We start from the raw sequence: 23,976 nt of genomic DNA, 5'->3' as shown, positions 1-23,976 counted from the left end.
ATGAGACCACAGCTACAGGCTGATTACATTACAGTATTCTATAATTCAAATTTATTAATTATATTAAATTACTATTACAGACCTGAAAAAGTACCTATCATAGAAGCAGCAAGAAAAATAGCAAAAATGAGCACAGTGCTTCCCTCTCTCCCTTCCATCTCTCACTTGCCACAACAATGAGCTGTCTGTAATACTTCCAAGTTGGTACTACACCAACTTTTACCACAAAATCATGCCACACAAACACCTGTGAATCAAAGAAAGCGTGCTACTGCAAACAATCATCTTCCTCTTGCAAAGCCAGTTAAGCACAAGAATTTCCATATACTTAAATCACTACGATGAAGCACAGGCTTAGGATATCCTGCTTTTGGTCTAATTCCCAACATCTAACATTTACTGTGACATACAGAAGACGGCAACCTCATGATGGGTGTTTTAACAAGAAAATCCTCCCTTTGGCTCTCCCTGTGAGTAACTGAGCCACAAATTTCACAGAACGAAGAAGAAAAAAACCTCTCTAGCTCCCCCAGGTCAGAAGACAAACACTCTACAAAAGTACTTCCAGCTTCCCTTACTGACAGGTAAACCCTTGCAGCAGAGATCAATGCATCCCATACTACACAAACTGAGCAGCTGAAAGGTAGCAAGATGGAACATCCAAAATCCTGCTGATGAAAGAGAGTGAATTTTGCCCTGCAGCCGAGAAATATGGCACCTGCAAAGCAGATGATGGCAGGTTTTAGACCAGTTTGCAACTAAATTCTAACCTCACGATTGTTATCACTTTATAAAAAACTCAGAGATAGGTCATTGACCGTGCACTTATAAGGGCTAAAAAAAAAGGGAATCAAGGGGCTGTGGCTTCAGTTCAAATGTTTACATTCATTTTATTAAAGATAGACTATACATTCTCAGTACTTGAAACACTCCAACAAGTATCAAAGAATACACAGGGAATTCATAGCTGGAGGGAAGCCATAAAGGAGGGGCTACAACTGCAGATCGGGAAATACTTCACTTTTCAAATGCCCATTAATAGTATCTGTAGAGTGCAGTGTCTGATAGAGCACCCAGCTACATATTTGAAGACCCGCAATGTACTGCCTGGTACTGACAGGAGCATTTCTTCCCCTCTGCGTACAGCAAAACTGAGTGGATAAAGATTTAGAGCAAATAAACTACAAGAAACCACACCAAAACACAACATCACAGATCAGATCTATGAAATTCTAGCTGTTCGGTGTTTCATGTGCAAGGTGTACTTTTCAAGGTTATGTTGGTGTAGCAGAATGGCTACCACAGGGCTTCATGCACAGGTGCCCCTCTTGGGCGCTTTATCAACTAATGCTATTCACACCCCAGTGTAACACTCTGGTAGCCCTCCTCTGGTTTTGGCAAAAGACAGACAGACAGAGGGGATTATTGAAATTGGATAGGTGGATATCAATTACAAATCATTAAAAGTATTCTTAATATTTCTTTGAAGAAAGCCAAGGGGACTTGCTGCTGCTGTTTTCCTGAAGGTAACTGGAAAGGTAACCTGAACTCTTGAATCATGAACTGGTTTGAAATCATTTAAGCCCAACACTAAACCTAAGCGGGCCTGCCTTGAGATCTGGAAAAAAGGCTTGGGTAAGAGACCAGGTCAAGGCTGGGTCATCTGTTTCTTCCATATGCGGGTTTAAAAAGGAGAAACTTTTGCAGAGTTATAAATGGTCAGTTTGTGGTTTACCAGGTCTTGAGCCATGCCACATATGGGCTACAGCCAGGTAAAACCCGTATGACTAAACTGTAATCCAAAGCAGGGAACTGCCACAATGCTAAAACAAAAATCAACAGCGCTCACCAACATGTCCAAACTCCTTCCATCTGTCCAAACCTCTTCCATCTGGCACAGCATCTTTTCCCTTACCTAAACAATGTGGTAAAAGTTCTGTGCTGACTTACATCATCTTCGATTCCACTGAAATCCTCTCCTGAAGCGCACACCTTACCGAAGAAATGTTCCTGTTCCTGCCCTGCTCCCCTGCCCCTTCCCACACACAAAACACGCTGTAGAAGAGAGAACAGTTGCTCCCCTTGCGACAGCTCCTCCTCCTGCTTTGGAACTGGAGCGCAGGGTCACAGTAAGGTTTGGGAGGTTCCTCCAATAAATCACTGCGGGAATCCCTTACTGTCTCACTCCCTGTGCAATTCAGCTGGTGTAGGTTCTCTAAACTTCCCAAGACTCCTTTGTCTGCCTTCTTCGTGCTGAACACCACTAGCGGTCAGAGCAGTTAAAAGTCAGCAGTTATGAAAGCATGTATCTTAGGGCCGAATTACATCAGGTCTGGTTTCCCACAGCTACCCCAACTCATATGATTACTATACCCTCATACCTCTATCATCTCTTCCCACTGCTGCCCTGCCTAAAATTATTCTTGATTGCCAACTTTACAAAAAAAAAAAACCCACAACAAAATCACAAGCACTCATTGCTTACCCATTTCTTTGAATTCTTCGTTGGCAAGTTGCAACCATGCTACGTCCACATCATTGAGATCGTAGCGACACACGCTGTCTGCTAAGGTTCGAATGTCAACATAGCCCAGCTCTGGAGGCTCCGAACCTGACGAAACAATGTACTTCCTGGGGCGCGTAAACGTGACAGCTTTCGTCTCAGACACTATCCTAAAACAGACAGACAAACTGATATCAGGTGTGCTGGGTTGCAGAGAGACTCGTTTCTAAAGAATTCAAAATGCCTCATTCTAAGTGACTAACAATCATCAGCAATCATCTAACCACCTAAACCATCACCTTGCACCACTGAGACAGGAAGAGAAAACAGTACAGTGCACTTTCACAATGTATTGGCGGTATTATAAGAAATTAATTGGAGTTGTCTAGAAACCCAATTCATTACCAGATTCTAAATAAACTGAAGAGATTAGAGGACAGAGCTGTGCTTACTCTTACCTGAAATTCATGCTTGTTTAAAACTAGAATAGGAGGAACACTATTTACGTAGTGATGGCTGCCATATACACAGATGTTAAACTCTGTTTTAAGACTTTTTTAAATCAATCTGTTTAACGACAATACTAAGGTCAAGAAAATTGAAGGAAAAAAGTATTATTTCCTGCTACATTTGAAGTCTTCTTTCTTACAGTATGTTTCTTCTGAATTTTTTTTTTTTTTTTTAATGCGTGCATGTGTAGCTACGGAATCTGTGAAAATTCAGAAGACCTTTCCACAGAGAATCAGTAATTTGCAGAAGCTTCACCTTCACTCACCCAAGCAGATCCAAGCTCTGACATCCTGGGTGTGCATTTCCTCTTTCACAATCACTAATGTCATACTGCACCAAGTGTAAATATTAATCAGACGCTGCTGAAACTACCTTCTCTCAGATTTTGGAGGCTCCAGTTGGCCAACAACAAACTATGAAAGCGTATTTCAGCTGCAAGCAAGCCAACTGAAATTTTGTTCAACCACAGGCATTGGTTCAGGAAACAGTAAAGTATCTACAGCACATACCTTGTTCTAGGTCAGATTCCTGCAACACCACAACTTTGCAAAGCCAAGAGCTGTGGCCAAAACCTCCCAATTCACAAAGGACAGCGGTCATTCTACCAGCAAGCTGGTGACTTGCCTCCAAACAGCAAGATAACTGTCAGTCCACCTGCAGCGCAATTCTCTCAGGAGAGGACACTGCACCTTCTCTTAGTTGACTGCACACACTGAAATTCAGTTTGGATGAAACCCACTTCACGATTAACACTAGTACCTCCAGAAGCAACAGGACACGCTGCCAAATGACTGCCTCCTACAGCACCAGTGTTGATGATTTTTTGGTGCTCTAGTGCTACAAGGGAGGAGATACCACCACTCCGTGTAGACACAACTTTCTGCTGGGAACAGCCTAAGCTCTACAACAAGCAGGACATCCTCCACCCTGTTTTGCCCCCATCTGAGGTCCAATGTGTTAACTCCTCCTCCTATTAGAAGACCCTGATCTGCTGCTACTGTTACCTGCGCACACAGATCTCAGTTAATGCTCTACCTATTTCAGTCTCCTGCACAGCCCTAAACCTTCCCCTCACCTAGCTTATTTCAGGCAACGATCTGAGAAATGGTGGGCAAGAGCCAAATGCTGAATTTGGGGCTTCTGAGGTGCAGAAAGGAACTGTGGAAGAATACGAATCTGAATGACCTTGCCAGCCTAACTGCACTGCCCAAACTGTTCCTGGTCATACTGCAGAGTATTAAAATATTACAAACTACTACCTCTCACAGAGAATTTACATTAAACTGGGCACTGCTCTCTGAATCTTCTCTCCATGCAGAAATCATAACCTCTGGGCAGCACCCTGCACATGCTGTCTAAATACCACTGTACCACAGAAGAAATAAGCACAGGTAGTTTGGCTTCAAAACAAACCACCTTCATCTCTTTACTTCTGTGATAGAAAGAAGTAAAAAAAAAAAAAAAAAAAAGCAACACTTGCTACATACCAAAACCCACATTCAACTGAATTATCCATCTGACCACATGCTTACACTGAATCACCACACAGACTTGCTCCTTTCCCCACCCCTCTGAACCTACTCTTTGCTGCCCTGACCAGTCACTACAAGGCCAAAACCTTTTATTCTCTATTAAGGACCTCATTAGCATCAGCTATCTGTACTGTATTTTGCTTCTGTTCTACACCAGCAATTTGACTATTGCTAATTCAATTTACAGAACATCTCCCTCCCCTCCCAAAGTTAGGCACTGAACAGTTCCAGCACTCCAGCACCACCACGGCAGGGCTCTCCAAGTGTTTCATGAGGCAGCAAACAGGGTAATAACCAGGCATCAGAGGGCCACTCTGACCCGCAGGTGCTCACCAGCAGGACCGTACAAGATGGCTCAGCAACTAAAAAAAGTGGTGCCTCCTGTGCCAATACCTACAACTGCGGGTGCCTTCTTTTCCTATCTCCTTTAATATCTTCAATTTGGAGCAACATCTCTGTTGGTCACTGGCAGAGAAAAACTCATTCCTAAGTGAGTACCTGGATCTGATATAGCCACCAAACCACCTCCCTGAGAGATATGGGGTGGGGATCCCCTGGGACGTCTCCCTCTGCTAAAGTCCACAGGTCTCCTGGCCCTCCTGCAGCCTTGGGAGATGCTCAAAGGAGAAAGCAGTGAGGAGAAGTACATGGGTGCTCACATTGTCAATGTGTGTTCATTTATAGAGGGAATGAGTGAGGTCATTGTGGAGCAGGCTACAAGCACTGCAGAGAAATGGTACACTCCCGTATTCTAAACGGCACCGCAGAGAGGAAAACGCCAAGTTCTCCTTGGAGCTCCAGGTCCAATCCTTCAGAAGGAGAAGGAAGGAAAGGGTTTACCTGATGTGCAGTTAAGTTCCTCATCGTACAGACCTAGTGGGGCTGTGCAGCGGTCTGCAGGTCGTCTGCACAGAACACAAAAAGCACTAGCATTCCTGTCATCCCCCTACTCCAAGGTTAAAGGTGGCAGATGCAGACCTAAGGAAGCAGTGTAGCGTCACCCCAGAATTTTTTGCTGTATATGAGAGATTGGGCTGTTCTGGCCCCACCAGCACTGACGGGTCATTTAGCCCCTCATGGGCTAGGCTGGACTTACTCAGAGATCTAGAATGGTTAAACGGCAATAATCCTTATTGTTCTCACTTTCTCCAACTCCAATCCCAGCTAAGCATAAAATAGATAAATGGGCTGCAACACACTCCTGCCCTTACAACCATACTGTTCAATTTGAAACAAAAAACAGTATCTAAGTGTAACAAACAAGGTAAGGAAAATAAGGGTTTGTTGAGTAAGAGCTAGAAAATCTCACATTAATGTATTTAGTTACATACACATCTGGATGATTTTTAAAACAGCTGAAATGTTGTACAACAAACAATTTCCTAAGTTAGTAAATGAAACAACCAAAAAAATAACATGAAACCAAAATAAATGCTGTATTTTCTCTAGCCTGTAAATCTGGCTTGTCTAACTGTTCCTTGAAAGGAACCTATGGCTCGGAACTAAGGACAAGAAGCATCAGACAAGGGCTCTCCCAGCAATGCTGAGTGAGGTCAAGTCCGGGCTTAAAAATAGAAGCTATTTTTAAGGTTCTGTCATCACACTCCACCCTACTGTAATGCCAAAAATGATTCTCTGACATCCATATTTCAACACACAGGCAGAACAGGCCTGACTCTTGACCTCTCCAACCATTCACAAAGCTGAGGCAGGTTGCTCTTTGTCTCCGAGAACCAAGACCTTTCTAGCTAAACACTGTGGAATAAAGCTCAAGAAGCCAAAGCAATGTAGACATAAGCTGCTAGCATAAATGTATGTGTATTTGTTTACATTCCTCCAAACTATACCTGGCTACTGGTTCTGGGATGGTCCCTGGGCTAACTGGCACCTGAACTCCCTTTTCCCACTCCTGCCTCCAGGGGTCTGCCAGCACATAGTATTCATCAGGGTTCAGCTGGAAGGAGTCATGTAACTTCATGGCAGTGATCAGGTCCGTTCTGAACACCTGCAAAGAGAGTGACCAAGAGAGAAAAATAGAGACACTGACATTTGATATTTACACTCTATGATTCACAGCTTCAGGGTAACCATGGAGCACAGTGTGTAACAAGGTCACTGTATCAACAGTGAACTAACCCAGCCCACTGCAGGACAGAAGTTTAGCTTCATCGCAGGGAAAGGGGTGGCTGAAGGTGCAAATGCTGATAGAATGACTTCCAGCTAACTCCACTACAAGTCCTGGCACTCCCCCTGCACTGGAGACATGATGCTAAAAGGTGCTACCCACTTTTACCTCCATTTTGGCTGCAATAAAAGCTGCGGGAGCTTTGCATCCTAAAACAGCAGCACAAGGAAGACTCATTTTTGCTCCAAGGTTTTTTGTTTTGGTTTTTTTTTAATTATTGGAGCTCTGACTAATCCAAAGACATTCTAGAAATTCCCTGTGGTAGAAATCAAGGCGTGACTCTACCATGACCAGCCGCAAGAGGAAATTCTAAAGAGATGACTCTTTCTGCAAGTATTTATAATAATAACCCAAAAGATCAAATAAAATAAGACCCAAACTGGAATTCTGGTGGCAGTTCCATGTTCAGCACAGGTGCTTGTTATTCGATCAGCTAGAGACACCTCTGCAGCATAGCTGTATATTACTTTGCCTTTGCAAAAGGCACCCACCCTTAAAATAAGCAGGATGTTTGGCAACTTTTGAGTTAGCAGCCATAAATCAGCAGCGATGCTGTCTTCAATAAACCATAGAATAAAATAAAAAGGGATTCACTCTGTAGCAGGCATGCTGTGGTACTGTTGTGGCAGCTTCAGCCTGGTTTGGCACTGCCTGTCAGCACTGCAGAAGGCAAAGGGTGCTATCACAGGCATCAGAACTACAAGCCTGTACTTGTTTACACGTATTCCAGCTCTCCCCACTCTGCTCTCCCTGTAAGGCAAGGCTGCTGTAGATGACAGCAACTGCACTCAGCACTCCTCATCTCTACAACCACAAATTTTTAACTACTCAATGCCACGTTCAAAGGAAAGGGTTAAAAAGCAACCAGGTGACAGAAAATAAGCACCACCAGGACAAGAAAAAGGTAGGTAATTTCTTAAGAAAAGTCCCCCTGCAGACTTCTCAGTTTGTGGTAGACAGAGTCAACATCCACCCAGCCCCGTGTTGCAGAGTTACAAAGGATTACCAGGGCAGGGCTCCTAGATACTCTCATGGGGCTGCTAACGGGGCAAAGTGACACAACCTCCCAGTCTCCCACCCAGCCCCAAACCAGTGGAGACACTGGCTGTTTTACGTTAGCTCCAGCCAACTGTTGCATACGGCTGAGGAAGAACCAGATCCATACAGAGTGCTCATTAGGCAGGCCTCCCCAGGAGCAGTTTCTGTCATACACTATTCACACACCTGAAATCTCAAGAGATTCCCTATAATTTTTAGGAAGTATTTTAGGGAAACGGTGAACCTGGTGGTTAATTATCCTCCTGAGAATATTTCAAAGTGTGATTTGCCTTACCCCACTGCACATCCCCCCTCCCAACACACACATACTATCCCACTTCTGTCTCAGTATGTTTCCATTTCCACTCTGGTTTTGTCATAAAAATAGCATAAAATCATGATGGTTTTCTTAACACTTGTCTTGTTCAGAAAAACTGCCAACGTTAAAAAATAAAGCATAATATTACCATATGAAGGAAAGGGTGAATGCAGGTAATGAAATAGAACAAAATGTTTTAAACAATCAAATTACAAGTCCTGTGAGGCTCCAATCAAGAAATGAAGAATAAGCCACAAAGTAAACTGGCTCATAAAACAAACAAGCACAACTGGCCAGGGGATTCTACACTTCGAAGTGATTTGAATTAAAGCAATCAAATGTCAAATGAAAAGACGACTAAAAATATAAAATGGGACACAAAACTTGCTCAATCTGAGAGCCAAAGTAACTCAGGCTCTCAAACTAATTTGTCGCAAAACTCCCTCAAAAGCAAAGCTAATGCAGCACCTGACAGCCAAGAAACTCCTTCCCAGGCCAGTGGCCCTGTGACACCATTCTTTCTGCTCTAATTTCTGATGCAATTAGACTGCCCGGAGCAAAGCAGAGCTTACAGAAGTGCTGGCTCTCAGAAGCACTGAACACTTCAAAGCTAAAGGGTGAAACGCTGGCCACGCTGAAGTCAATGGGAATTCTGCCACCAACTTCAATGAGACCAGGATTTCACCCGGGGAGTTTAGCAAGTGTCACTTTTCTGCCAGTGCACTTATCATCAGAACAGTGTGTTGTGGCCAGCAGAGACAATGCAAAGGGAGGAAGGGAGGAAGAGAGGGAGGGAGGGAGAGAAAAGACTGTCGAACAGAGCTGAAAGGAAGTATATGATAAGTCCATCCAGGCTGAGAAAACAGGAGAGAACAGCACAAAACTTCAAAGATTCTGGCAACAAATGCAAGGAAAGGGAGAGGAGAAAGCAGAAGCACACAAAAAACAACAGCAAGATTCATATTTATCTCAGATTATTTCTTGATAGCCTTTCACGAGGTAATTCCCAAACTGTGTCTAAGGGGCTACTTCTAAGGGATGTACAAAAGATAACTAAGGAAAGCAAGCCTATCACTAGCAAGAATTAATTCACCAGGGGTCTCCACATTCACCAAAAAAATAAAAAAGGTCTTTAACAGCCAACAATCAAAAAAGAAGACTGGAAAACACCAGTACTCAGTGTAGTTCACACTGAACAATGAATGGGATTCTTGTGAAAACTCTTGTCTGGGACTTAGGTATACTGTCATTGGGGAGATTAGTAAAGCATGTTTTTTCTCAGTATGAATCACTTACTAATGCATCAGAAATACAGGTATCGGGCAAGTAAGTTAAATGAAGAAATTCCATCTCCCAAAGCTAATGCTTTCTTTGTAGCCTCTACTAAGTATGCAGTCTAGTATTTGCCTGAAGACAGGGAGATTCAGCAAGAATACTCTCAAAGAACTGGATCGCATTTATGTGTAACTAAGAGTTGATCCGTCCTGGAAAGTTCAAAGATTTTTATCTCCCTAGGTAGGATATCCTCAAAGCACTATGCAAGACAGAACTGTGAGGAAGCAGATTTCTAGTCTGACAACCACTTTAACAAAGATCACATACCAAGACCCAATACCAACTATGAAATAAATGCACCTAATGTAAGTTTTCACTGTTCACAAATCAAGCCACAAATAAACCCTGATGCCTAGAACGCTAGAAGAAAGACTCTGCAGCTATGTTGAATGGGTGTCAGACTATAATAAAATTCACATATAGAAACTGGTGTTGGCAGTGGCTGTGCCAACAGCTGAACTCCCTCATCTCCTGGCAAATTAAAAAAAAAAAAAGGGGGTGGGGTGGGGTGGGGGGCAGATGCCAGCTAAAATGTAGCAAAAAGAAAAGAAAATGTAAATCAGAAGAAATGGATCCATTACCAGAATATATATACAGCTTTGTATTTGATAGGTGTAACAAAATGCCACTCAAATTCCAGAAATACCTCAGAAGGTTTTCGATCCTCATGTCTGGAACATGAAGTCCTCCGATGTCGAGATCTGGAATGCTGGGACCAGGTGGACAGACCTAGGATACAGAAATGATCATTTGCAGACACTGCTGCCATCTATCAATAAAAGCCTTTGCTCTCTCCGCACACCCAAGAAAGCCAATTGACTTCAATGGGACTTTATGAGTAAGGCAAGCCAGAGTCAGACTTCTACAACAAACCTTCAAAAGACTCTTTCAAAATGAACCAGAAAATAAAAGTTGCTCAGTCGTAAACTTCTCTGATCACTCTTCTGGTTGTGTTTTGCTTATAATTTTCTACTGATACATGCATGTATTGGCTGCACTACACTTACCGGCCTTCCACCCAGCATTTGAAGAAAGCTACCTTATAACATGCTTCCCCCCTGAGCATTAATAAACCACTTTCTGCAGATTAATAACTGACCAGGAGGTCTGCTGATAGCCTGAGATGTACTCTTTGAAGCTAATGTATTGATGTCCTAAATATCCATATTAGTTACCCCATTTTTACCAGAGCAAGCCTTTTCAAAATGAAGCACACTGCCATGCACACACAGTAGAGCCCACCAAACAAGCCGCTGTCTCTTCTCCTGAGCAAATCTCTCAACGTGGTTGTACAATTTTTATCGCCATAATTATTCATTACATTCCAAACAAATTATACCTTTTTGCCTTGAAACCTTTTGACAAGAGTCTCTGTCAGCTTTCAGAAATATTGTAACAGGAGAAAAGGAAAAAGAGAAAGAATCTACACTCCATTGACAAGGTAGTGCTTTGATGCTGGAGTATATTACACCTGTGCAAATCAACTACTTATAATTCACTAAAATTCACAGGTATGGCAGGTATTTTCCACTGCCAACTACACATCAGTAATGGAAAAAAAAGCCAATAAATCCTTATGAGTTGGAGAGATGAAGGACTTGTAATAAGGTCTATAGGATAGGGATGCTAGAACCTACATGTTGAGCTGTGGAGGATGAACAGATTTTGCAGCTCTGGGCATTAGACAAATAAAACAGAATGGATGCAAAGGCCTTCCCACACTGCTCATTTCTTCACTGCCTGTGCACATTGATGCTTGGAGCAACATCACCTCACATCATCCAGCAGAAACCTCTTGGGGATCAGAAAGCACTATTCAAAAACAGATTGCACAGGATGGGATAAATTCTCTATTAAAAACAAAAATCATTTCCAAAGTGACATGACCGTCCAAGACTTGCACTGGAAAGATATGACTGAGTAACCAGTCATCAGAAGAATTCATTATGTTGTAGTTATGCTTTTGTCTGCTCTTTTCAGTTAGTAATACACTAAGGAATCTGCCCCAATAAAAACCACTCCATAACACAGCAATGAGTAACAGACGTTACGCAGAACATGCATAATGGTCAAAATTGAAGCAAGGTACACAGCAAACAGCTAAAAATCTTATCTTCTGAGGTAAGAATACAGAAAAGATTATTTTAAGCAAATGTTACTGTTTTAATATAAAAGCTGGTGATTTCAAAGGTTTTTAAAAAGTCATGGCCACTTTTCCTAAGTGCCTCTATTTTACAATTATAATTTTATGTTTCTATGAAGGGAAGAAGGAAAAAAGCAACCAACTGCCATTTACTAATCTGTGTGGAAAGCCAGACTGCCAAGATCATTTAACTACCATTCCATGTAAATGTTCTCTTGAAAACTAAAGAAAAAACACAAGCAGCAGTATAAACTCCTTCTGAGGATCCTATCAGCCCATACCCAAACTCAACCTAAAAAAGTCAGAGGGGAGTAAGTGAAATCACTCAAAAAGTGTCAGATACACAGCTAAAATTCACGACAGAAAAACAGATTTTTCCTGCAATATAACAATATAAGTCTTAACATTTTAACATTCAGACAGATGTGATTTCTTCAATCAACAGCCTCACTAGAAGACATAGACCACATACATACTCGCACAGATTAGTATTCAGTTCTCATGGGTTCTGATATTTTCCATCGGCAAGACATGAATATCTGACCAACTCTCTGCCACTGAGGTATTCAGCTAGTTAGACCACTGCACCAGCAAGTCAGACACTTTGAAATTTCTAATTCATTTGTGGATCTGAGTGTTTTGTACACTACTGGACCTGGGGGAGGGAGCCTGCATACAAGATAAGGAGTTAAGAACAAGCTGTGGCATTTGTGGCAAAGTGGTGTTTGATTCTGAAGTTTCTGTGGGAGAAGAGCTGGTGAGTCTGGAAGCTTTAATACAGTTGTTCCCGAGTAATGCATGCATCTGGCAAAATTAGAGCAGTAGCAGTATGATGTACTTCTGGATCTCTACCCATGTGCTTTAATTCAGCTTTGATGACAACTTACCATAAACTGAAGACAAGCAAGCAAGCATATGGGCTTTTTTTTTTTTTTTGTTAACACGGGTATTAAAAGATGGTTTTCCAGGTTTCTCTCATGGCACAGAGAAGCTACAAAGGTGAGGAGTAAAATAATCCGTACCATATCTTCCATCTCCATTTCTTTACTGTGCCATCTGCAGATGCTACACGTTGAAACAGTGTCTTAAATGTCTACTTCTATTTTAGACACAGTCCATGTACACAAGGGTTAGGCCACTGGATTAATTAACTATTCCATGCAACATGAAAGGTCAACTGTCAACTCCTAGCACCAAAACTACAGAATCTTCATTTTGAATTATTTTTTTAAGGCGCTATACGAAAGCACACTATGTAACATTTCCATGCATAAGGGACAACTCAAATGCAGCCAGCCTTCCTCAGGATATATTATAATGAGTATTTTTTCCATGCCAGCTAAATTCCTACAATGAATAAGGGAAGAAATAGTTTCTTACATAGTTCTGTAATAGCTGTTTCCTTGCACATAAAATTGGTGAATGCACAGTGAAAACACACAATGTTTTTAGTAAGTTACTGAAGAGACTGTTGTATTTTTCTGAGCAGTGCAAACTGACTGTACGTAATACTAGGAGAAAAAGGTGGAAGAATTTCTCATGAGACTGAGATTTTACTACCCACTAAGATCAGTAACTGTAGCTAACAGATGACCTTTGGCAAGGGCTTCACTTCAATAGGGAAAACATTTACTCACTCAATAAACAAAACCCAACTAGCAGGCATGCAATCACAGATTCAAACCACCACCACCACTTACACAAAAGTGCAAGAAATTGAAGGAGCCGGTCAAATGATAGTAAAATATCCAGCCCATAACAGTATTAAATTTAACTACTTTTGAAATCTCAAACAAGAGTTTCAACTCTGCTTCCATTAAAGTTAATGGTAAAATATCACTGCCTTCAACAGTGCCAAGACCAGGTCACTGAATTACTCAAAGCTGCTTTCATTAGTAAGCAATCCACCTACTCTGAGTATACCAATAAAAGTGCAGGAGGAAAATGAAGGATGTTATTTGTCTTTTAAGCATCCTTTCCATATTTTCATACCTAACCCAGAAGAGGGACCTCACTGAAAGCAAAAGTTCACAGGCAATTACAGCTACTTCAGTGATTAATGACCCAATTTTTACGTCTAGATACATGAAGTAAGAACCATTCCCGGATTATATGGAAGGAACAACCTACTGTGGCCAAAACAAACACAGGATTCAAAACAGCTCTTCTGTAATATAAAAGCACATGAACCTAACTGAGTTATTTTAGAAGGATTCTAGACACTTTTCACCAAAATTGTATTAAGTATCCAAAATGATGATATTCATCAACAGTTTTCGGAATACCAGCCTTAGTCCCAAACTGGATTAGGATCACCAGGACTAGAAAAACAACTGAAGTTCAAGACGGAGTTAAATCCAGTTTTGGTAAAAAAATAAAAAAACGTAAGGGAGGTCTGAATCGCCAAGATTTGGTAGATGTAAAACTTTTGTAAGATAACATCATATACCTCACGGGAGAAAAGACTTCTACAGCAGACGGAAAATTAGTGAGATGTTAAGAGAGCCCATACTACCAAAAGCCATGCGAATAACAGTGAATATGAAAAATACACAACTCCAAAGCACGAAGCTAAATAAACACATCCAAAACATGCATCACTATCATCATTAGACATCACAGACAAAAGGTGTCTTAAGTGCCTATCCTGCTACATGATTGTGCAAGTTAAGGATGAACATAGTAGCCTAGCTAGCATCATCACTCCAAGAGATACACCAAGACCATTCTGATTCTTTTATAGTTAGGATCCTTTCAGATGGCCTAGGTGTCCGGATGTTTTAAAAGGTTTTCATCAGCGAGAACAATGGGAGGAGGATCACACTCTCGCTACGTGTCTCAGTTTTCCCTTTGCATTTATCCACTCACAGGCAAAAAGCAAAAAGAAATCCCAAACCACTAACAAGGTGTAATTGACAGCAAGAGAGGCAAAGCTCTAACACACAGCTAGTGCTGGAAAGGCGACTTCTAAGACTTGAGTAGGAAAACTTTCTGTTCCCCTAGGCTATCATACACACTTTACACTGTAAATACAGTGTTTTTATAATACCGCTACAGGGTGTATGTAACACACACACCTCCTGATAATAAAAGAAAGCAATCAAGGAGTGTGAATTCTTTTTCTGTATTTGTGAAGAACACACACTTCCCAAAAGGAGAAACATATCAATTTTAACTGTATCAATTTATTAAATGATCTGTCAAGAATATGATCTGATTCTAAAAACGCCCATCAAAACAGAAAATTCCTTGGGACCAATAAAGCAATTCAAGCCCTCAGGGAATTCTACCCCACAACTAATATACTACTCAGCATGAGCGGAAAAGGGTCAGCTATTACACATCATGCACACGGCTGTTGTAAAGCCACCTGCAAGGCACCCAGCTGTGTCCCTGGAGAACTACCTGCTGCTACAGCCTCTGAACACTTCAAAGCCTCAGATCACTGGGCGTCTGAAAGCACTTCTCCCACCGTAAATAACACTCCCGCTACACCATTACACCAGGCAGCACAACAGAACAAAACATCCCCGACACGTATGTATGTCTGGCTGTCACTTCTGCTTAACAATGGCATTTCCAGATGCCTATACTGTTCCTCAACTCACTCCCGAGACCAACTAGGTGCTGCTGCCAACGCTCTATCAGAACGACACGCAGCCTGAAGAGAAAACGTAGATGCTCAGAGTCTCCCCATTTGCTGCCTGGCCCACAACTCTCTACAGTAAGGCTTTATGTCACTTAGACATAACGCCACATGCCTAGACCCAAATACCAGCACAAATAAAACAGAAGCAGACTACTCTAAGGCCAGTTTTCCATTATGTTAGGTATAGAAAGAGCTGTCTGCAGAAGTCTTCAGGCCTCATCACAGAGAAAGCAGCATGTACGCAAACACAATCTATGACATCGTTTCACATAGCCAAATTCCCCTTCTCATGTTTCTGTTGCTGGAAGATTTGCCCATCTATCTTCCTAACCTTTACATAATAGCATATTACTATACAATAATCTCATTCAGGATCAAAACAGAAAAAGCAACGGCCTTTTATCTCTTGTCAACACCAATCCTACTCAAAATTTAGTGTCACTTGACAACTACCCAATTGCAGCTGCTGAACAATGCATGGATCCATATGATCTCTGCAGTACTTTACAACAACGTTGCACAATTGCTCAGTGTCTGACACACATAATGAACAGTCTTTGCAGCTCCCTGCCACAGCAGTTCAATACAAGTTCCCTCCTATCATCCCTTTTCTCAGTAGCACATCTCAGTAGCACACATTTGAGTTTTACAGTCTCAAACAACACACACGTAACCAATGCATAGCCACATGCCGCTCTTCTAACAGTGAGGAATTCCTAGACCCCATCTTCTTTTTTATCACAAGACCGAAGTGCCCAAGGCTTCCCACCATAGCAATGTTTTACTGTAACAGCGTACAAAGTTCTAGTGCACGCTTAACACAGGTTATCAAAGTCAAGTTGAGCACCTCCCAAGCTAGCATTCATAGGTTGATAACATGATGCTGCCAGGCCTTAAAACTCCAGCGGAGTTCGGTGTACTCAGTATTAGCAGCCTTGTAAAGAAAAATGTGCCTCTCCAAAAACAACGGTGATGATTATGTGATGTCCCTTCCTCAGATGCAATTTCCTATCAGCCAAGATAAGTCTTGCAAATCACTCTTCCAGAGTGCTCAAAAGCTAACAACTTCACCAAAAGTCACCCTGCCCCAGTGAGCCTAACCTTCAGGTAAGATGCTAGTTCTGACCATTTGTCATTGCTCCAAATGCCACAACCCTTTTTCAAAAGCATAGTAGTGACCACTGAACTTGCTGCTTTGCCCAAATTCTAGCACTGTAACTACGTTGCATTCTGTTGTTTAATCACCATCCCTCACCTACCGGCCAGTTCAACTGAAAACCGAAAAATGTTCTTCACTTACTTTTCATAAAATGCTGCACAGCGTTACGCGCACTGCTAAGTAATGGCCACATTTCAGGCCACCAGCAGCTGCAATTCTGTGGTAAATGACGTATACACCTAAGGTTACGTACTCGGCAACCTTTGTGAAGGCACTCTGGGATCCATCTCAAACACAACGGGAATCCACTGGGATGAAAAGCCCTTTCTAAATCCAAGATCCCCATCATTCAGTCAGAGCAATGGATATTGGCAAAATGTGTTTAACTTTAAAATAACATTTGTTTAGCAATGATAGAATAACGGTCCATCTAAATTACAGAACTATATTCCATAATCCTTAAGTATTAAATCTTTCATTTCTCGGAACTGATATGGAACCTTGTAAATCTTAGAAGTATTTTTCATCTGCAAGTGTCTTCAGTTCGTCTCTCAGACACTCAGCATGTAGGAGTATGATGAATTGATAACCCCTCCAAGAATAAATGAAGAGGCATCGTGGGAGCAAGTAAAGTGTGAAGAAAATCACACTCTGAATTCTTTGCTCATGGAAAACAGCGACCAAACTCTCTCTGACATCAAGGAGGGTCTGAACTTCACCCAAGCTCCCTACAATACAACTGTCTGAGCTTCGGATCTTGTCTCAAACACAATCTGTCCATGTGTCTATGTAATTTGTGCAAAAGGAATGCCCTGAAGCTATAAATGGAAACCGCCCCGCTGCACAGCTTTATCTCACCAGGAAACAAAGCACATGGAATATTCAGCACAAACCACCTTTGCAGATTTACAGACCAACGAGGCTAAAAAGTCAGGTCAAACACTGAGCCGGAAAGATAAAACAGCTTCAGTATCTAACATTTAATTAGAGTAAGACCTAGAATCATAAAGAAGAGTTTTTGCGATGGAGGAGCAAGCTGAAATACAATGTAAGAAAAGTTGCTTAAAAACTATCAAAGCCCTAGCCAACCATGCAGGTAACAAGGACGCAATGGAGTTTGAGGTAAACATTACTAATTTACTTAATACAGGTTTTGAAGAAGATGGCATGTACATCATGAGGCTTTTATGATGGGCCTGGCTAATATTAATGTCTATTATAGTTGCTGTAATACATTAATCTGGAAAGGGACAGAAACTAACAAGGTGCCAGATGACAAAAAAAGGATTACTTTGAGGTGCCAATAATCTTAAACCCTTCCCCAAGCCTCTCCCAATACCACTCCTTTGTATTTAGACAAAAGTTCAAAATCCAGAACTATGCCTGCAGCCATTTTTCATTCAATTATATTTCATGGATAAAATGTTCAAAAGTGACCTATAATTTCAGAAAATGAAATCTCTGAGAACACACTCAGATATCCGGGGACTAACTGCAGAACTGCTGCGCACAACTTTCACTGACACCTCTTGCTCAGTGCCTCAAATTATGCCATTTTTGCCCTCATGTCTAAACGAGGATTTAGAACTCTGATTTTAAAGGGACACAGCTCAACAATTTTCAGTTGCTAGGCTGAAGGGCATAAAATAAACACTTTGGGGGGCTTAAAGTCTGCACTTAGCTTTTGGGAAAGAATCAAGTCAGAGGGCAAAAAAGAAGTGATGAGAAAAGTAACAGTTGTGTCTTTAAGCTGCAAGGCTTTAAAATACTGCAAATAATATATAACCACCCACACGAAAATATCTTACATAAGTCACTAAATACATGTACGTACTCTAGGACCGCAGCCGTGTTGTTAAGTGTTCTTCTGTTCTGTATTTCACTCCCAAATGAAAATTATTCTCCCTTCCTTCATCTCACAAAAGGACAGCACCTTCTTCTTCCTCTGAAGAACTACAGATATGCTTATATCTTCAGTATAATACACTTCTAGTGCTTGGGGTATAAGGTTTGTTCTTCTATCACCTTGTGACTACCAAGGAAACTCATTCAATTCAGTGATCTAATGAAAAACAATCTTTGTATGTTCATTTATTTTTTCAGATAAATTCCATTATTAGTAGCATCATTATTATTACCTTATAAATATTCAGGTTCCTGAGTTCAATAAAATAAAATGTTATTTCTTCATGCCAAAATATTTTCCAGGTGGCACCAGTCTACACGCTAGAGTATACCCCAGACAAGCATCACCATTCAGGTTACTCCAACATTTATCCAGTGACACTCGTGATGAATCCGAGACACCTGATCACAGTCTACTAAAGCACAGTATGAAAACTCAACTTCAGAACTGAAGAAACCCAACAGTTGGAGGCCTGATCCTCACCTTGCGAGATGAGGGAGAGCAGTGCTGAGCTCTGAGCTGAAGGACTATCAAGTTCAGTATGACGGGAATGCAAGAAGCGCACTGGAGGGTCAAGAGGTGCCACTGACTGAAGGGAAGCAGATGTTTGGCAATAGGATTCCAACTAAGTGTTGATTAAAATTTCAACTTTTCAATTAGAAGGCGGCTGTTTGAAGTGCTTAGAATAGTCTATTTAACTGTTTTCTGCCTCTGGAAACTCCGAGAAAGAAAAATAGCAAGCAAAAAACTTAAAGCCTTCAACAAGGAGACCAGAAATTCACAGAAATTTTTACCTTTTATTTTTTTAGGCAACCAAATTTGCTTACCCTTCTAACACTAGTATCCATACAGTGAATCAGAGATACTACTGACAAAGTAATAGTACAGAAGTTAACATAGTGAGAGTAATTCTACTGAAGACAAGAAAAGATTAAATGAAGGGAAACCTGTAAGGGGAGAACCCCTGACATTCAAACGTAGTTGTCAGGATCTACTGGTATCTCCTGTAACAGGAAAAGTGGAGAGAAAAGGCCTGAGCATTAGACATTGTTCTCAGGGAAGTGTGGATGACAAAAAGCCTTAGAGATGCTGACCCTGCATTAAATGTTATCTCAGCTTCTGATTATTAGCCCTTGATCTTTTTGAACGTGTGTATAGTAATAGAACTAATATGCAGGAACCTGTATCTGAATTTGCCCAGTAACTTCACAAGGGGAAAAAAACATAATCAAGTCAGGGGGAAAAAAAAGTGTAATGAAAGGGAAGTGTTATATATTTCAAACAATACTTGAAAATACTTCTAAAATTTCACTGCTTTGTGCCATGTAATTTATTCAACAAATAGTTATTCATATTAATTAGGCTTTAAAATAAAGAGATCATAAAAGGGCAAGAGTTTATTTTTCTTTTCCTGACTCATTTTCTTAGCTCTTGATCTATGGAACAGATGAAAATACAGTTTTTTGGAAAACATAATTCAGTAAGTCGACAGCTCTATTCCAGATAGTGATACATCAAATGACGTTACAAACAGGCATTACAATCAGCAACAGATCAGTCAACTGTATCTATTGCGGAACTTCAACTCCAAGATTATCTGCTTCATATTTTATTTGGTAAAGCCTGTAACACAAGGCACATGGAGAGATCAAAGAATAAAAAAACCAGGTAAGACAGTGAAAATAAACAGTATTATGAAAATGAAACACTATTATATAAAGTTGCTAGAGAATGAAAAAAGGGTAAAGCAAAATTCTAATGAAAGACATCCCATTTGCTGCTACTTGTCTATTTTACAAGTAAAAACACATCTTTGTTTTGGGGAAGTACATGCTACCTTTGAGAAAATACACCGACTTCAATTTTTATAACCCCAAGTAAACTTCAAACCAAGAAAAAACAGGTCTGATTTGGGATTATTTTCTTCCAAAATCCCCCAACTGAAGGTAGTTCTCCGAAAACAAGCAAAATCCCACACCTCTTATTTCAGCTAACTCCTAATCAGCTCGCTGGTTCTCACGTTCTCCAATCCTTTTACCACTCCCTCATTTCTGCAACAGTTTGCCTAACGTTGTTTTAAGGCGCAGATTCAGCCATACCCAAGCAGACTCCCATGCAGCACAGACACACCTAAGAAATGCATGCAGGTGAAGTAGTCAACCGACACAGGGCCACAGCGCAGCACAGGGCTACATTTTCAGAGCAGAGCTTTCAAAAGCACCTGGAAACCTCCCTGATCATTTTATGTTACATTTCAGACTGAAGTCTCACAAAAGACTTCAGATTTGAAGATGTGCACCCAGACAGATCAAATTAAAACCAGGAAAATCTCTCTGACAACTGGCTAAGCTGCACTATTGTAAAGTACAATCAGCTTGCTTGTTTGGGCAAATAAAACACCTTGACACATTTCCCAAACTGCCATTTTATCTCCCCCCCCCCCTTCTTTTTTTTTTTCCTGCTTAAATGAAAGATAATCAATCCCTGGAATCCAAACACAAGAGAGATATATATACCATACAGAGCTCAGTGTTAGTTATGTCAGTCCAGAAACAGTTAAAAAAAAAAAAAAATACATTCTGTATCCAAATTACTGGTTTACTGAATTAAAATTCTTGAAAGTTATTCCTCAAATAAGATAATCTTCAAACAAAGTAAGGAATAACTTTTATGCACCATCAATCTTTTCTGCTTAAGTTTGAAGCAATATACCTTGCCACTGCATGAAAGAGTATGAGAACACTGAAGCAAATTTAAAATCCTAATGCAAATTTCTATTAAATATTAAGCTGCGGGACAATGTTAGCAGATGCCTCTATGCAAGTTCTGTCCCTGTAATGATAAACTATGCTGCTTGCAAAGATTCTAAAGATGACAGCCAACTTTTTCTCGGTTTATCTTATTAACTAACACTGTATAGTCAGTACAGTGGGGGGATCCTTAATCTACAGTCCACCTCTGCTCAGAATGCCAGAGTTCAAAACTGAATCCCTGTAACACATTTCTACCAGTCCAACCAATATGCAAAATGCCTCTGTCACATAAAACACTGCATTAAAATGTGTTTTCGAACTCATAACCTACTGCACTCTACAACAAAGGAGCACTTACTGCCATTGTCGTCAGAATCCTCACTGCTGCTAGGAAGCCGACGTCGTTTCATGATCTCCACGGGAAACAGCAGGCAGCCTGCAAAGCAATGAGACAGCACTTAACCCAAGATAATAATACACAGTCATCAAGTTGTGTTTCTGATGGCATTCGAGGATTTACAGCACAGGAAGGAAAACAAACAACTTTAAACAGCATCTGAAATATGAACAGTGAGTATCTCAAGGATGCTTAATTAGGCAGTCATCATATGAGCAGGTGAACAAAACTGGAGAGTATCAATGACAACCCCAGCAACACTTTCACCCCCAAAACAAAAGCGTATTTTGTTCTGAGAGGTCTTAAAATCACTAAGTATCCTCAGTCAATGTGCTTAACTTCCCATACCCGTTCTGACACTAGATTTGCAATACAGTAACATTTTTACTGCTTGTGTAAATATTTACTTTGGCTAATATGTTTTTGGAACCATTTTATTCCTGTTTAAAGTGCCAGATTTATGAAATCAAAGATTAAAGTCATCCACTTAGATATATATAAAAAAGAAGCATCAGCAGTAGCAAGCCAAGTTTTCCCAAATTAACTAAACATGCATCATCTATGCCCTGGAAGGCACCACCCTCTAAGGTAAAAGAGTTACTTCCTCCTGCAGGCACATTTCTAGCACCACACCTAACACTAACTTTTTCAGGAATCAGACCACCGATTGATTACACAGAAGCTCCTCCGAACTGCCAGACTTCTAGCAATACTGAGTTCAACTGCACATGAACCAGTGATGTAAAGGCAAAAAGTTTCATATCTTTTTAACCACTATTCACAGGGTGCTGGTATTTTCGCATGTATTCTCTGTAGAATGAAACCAAATTCAGAAAAATTAAAGAAGCTGTAAATAGCTAGTCAGCATTTACATGTAAAAAAACATTAAAAAGTGTAAGATGAAGAGCAGAAAAAACATGACAAGTGCAGAAAGGCATATCCACTGTAAACTAAACTGACAAGGACTCTAGATGCACATCAAATCCTCTAAATCTTTGCTTACCACAAATCAATAGTGATATCAACAAGGTCTGGATGTTCTGCTAGCAGCAAAGCCCTCATACATACCTCTGGGGCGCAGATTTGGCAATCAGATGCCAAAATACTTTTTTGCATCTAGGTAGCTGCAGAAAATCTAACCTCCTCATTTTCATGTGAATTGGGATTTCCTAGAAACCTTTCAACAAAACTTTCTTCATTGACTCTTCGGTATACAGTTAACTACTTCAACTTTGTTCACTGAGAACGCGTATCACTGTAGTAAACTCAATAATGCTTTCAACTTTTGTAAGACTAATTCCCAAAATAAGGAAACCCAGAAAGCCCAACCAAAGCCTGACACTATTTCCAAAAAAGCACAAAAGTATCTTCTCTTCCAAAAGTGATTCATATAAAAAGAAGTAAGCATTTTTTGAGAGAATTCATTTTATCATCACTAGCAAATCACAAGCAACTGAACCTGAGACTCTATCTTACACTTCCAGTGAATGTAATATAGTTGTAAGAGCCTGAGCATTGCAAGATTGCCTCCTTTTTCATACCATACATGCAAACAGAGGTGGGGGGAAAGCCTCCCTCCCACAGACTGACTTTCCAGAGCGGGATTTAATATGGCTGTCTTTGAAACGTAACAGTTTTGAGGTGCAAACTTTGCTCTCTAAAGGTAAAGAGAAACGCAGTGGTTCACTTCACCAAGACCTTTTGCCACCATTTCATATATCAAAAGTTCACATATAATGTCTGATGCCAGAGAATAAAGAATCATAAATGACAACCTCTTACAGTGCTAGAAGAATTCCCTCCAAAAGAATTGCTTTGAAGCAGACCAGAACTTCGTGTGTATGGCAGATGGAAATGCTGCCAATGAATAAATACACAGACCAGCCTGGCCATCACAATCATCTGAATACAGATCTGCTATAAATGTAATAGATCCAGAGCCAAGTTCTGATACGGTCACTTATAAAGACACAAAGCCAACATTCAGATCCAAAACAGGCTAAGACAGAACTGAAAAATCAATTAGTTGCTACATGGCCAAAACCAGGGGGATAAATATCTGTTCTGTAAGGTACTTCTTCTAGCAGTTCACACACTTTTCCCGTAATTGAAAGAAATACTAACAATAGCAATGTAAAAGAACATACCCACTCAGAATGGAAGTATCTCCCATAAACAAAGTAAAGAAAAATTAAGTTAACTTGTATATTCCTGGTCAAAATCCTCACTTCTTGGTTCACACCCACATGGTCTGAAAAGCACTATGCACCGTAAAACAAAATAACATAGTGTATATACACTGAGACATACTCATGAGCTTGCAATGAACAAGAAAATTCAAAATTCTGCTCCTCCACATCTTTTTGGGTAAGTGTATTTTGAGTTCATCTTCTCCTAGCCATACTTTCTGCAAATTCACAAAATAAGGAAAGACCTGGAAGCTTCTCCTTCCTACCAGGTGTCTTTAAAAAACAAACTAAACATCTTTGTTGTTGTTTAAAGGAGAGAGTGGTATTCACGCCTCTCAATTCAAGCACTCTCCACAGT

The 23,976-nt window shown here is 40.7% G+C and overlaps 1 protein-coding gene across 1 annotated transcript in view; it reads right to left on the bottom strand.

Moving 5' to 3' along the window:
* The window catches only part of JADE1 (jade family PHD finger 1), a 33,225-nt gene extending 11,773 nt beyond the window's left edge, over positions 1–21,452 (bottom strand). The window contains exons 1-4 of the mRNA XM_059826819.1: positions 21,391–21,452; positions 10,069–10,151; positions 6,388–6,550; positions 2,486–2,653 (exon numbers count right to left, since the gene is read on the bottom strand). Of these exons, the coding sequence (XP_059682802.1) occupies positions 2,486–2,653; positions 6,388–6,550; positions 10,069–10,151; positions 21,391–21,442 (466 nt within the window). The 5' untranslated portion in view covers positions 21,443–21,452. The remainder of the gene's footprint in view (positions 1–2,485; positions 2,654–6,387; positions 6,551–10,068; positions 10,152–21,390) is intronic.
* Positions 21,453–23,976: the final 2,524 nt, after the last annotated feature.

This window comes from Gavia stellata, chromosome 19, assembly GCF_030936135.1.
Source record: "Gavia stellata isolate bGavSte3 chromosome 19, bGavSte3.hap2, whole genome shotgun sequence".
In the NCBI taxonomy this organism is placed as follows: domain Eukaryota; kingdom Metazoa; phylum Chordata; class Aves; order Gaviiformes; family Gaviidae; genus Gavia; species Gavia stellata.
The sequence above is the reverse complement of the archived record's forward strand: the minus strand, read 5'-3'. Positions and strand labels throughout refer to the sequence as shown.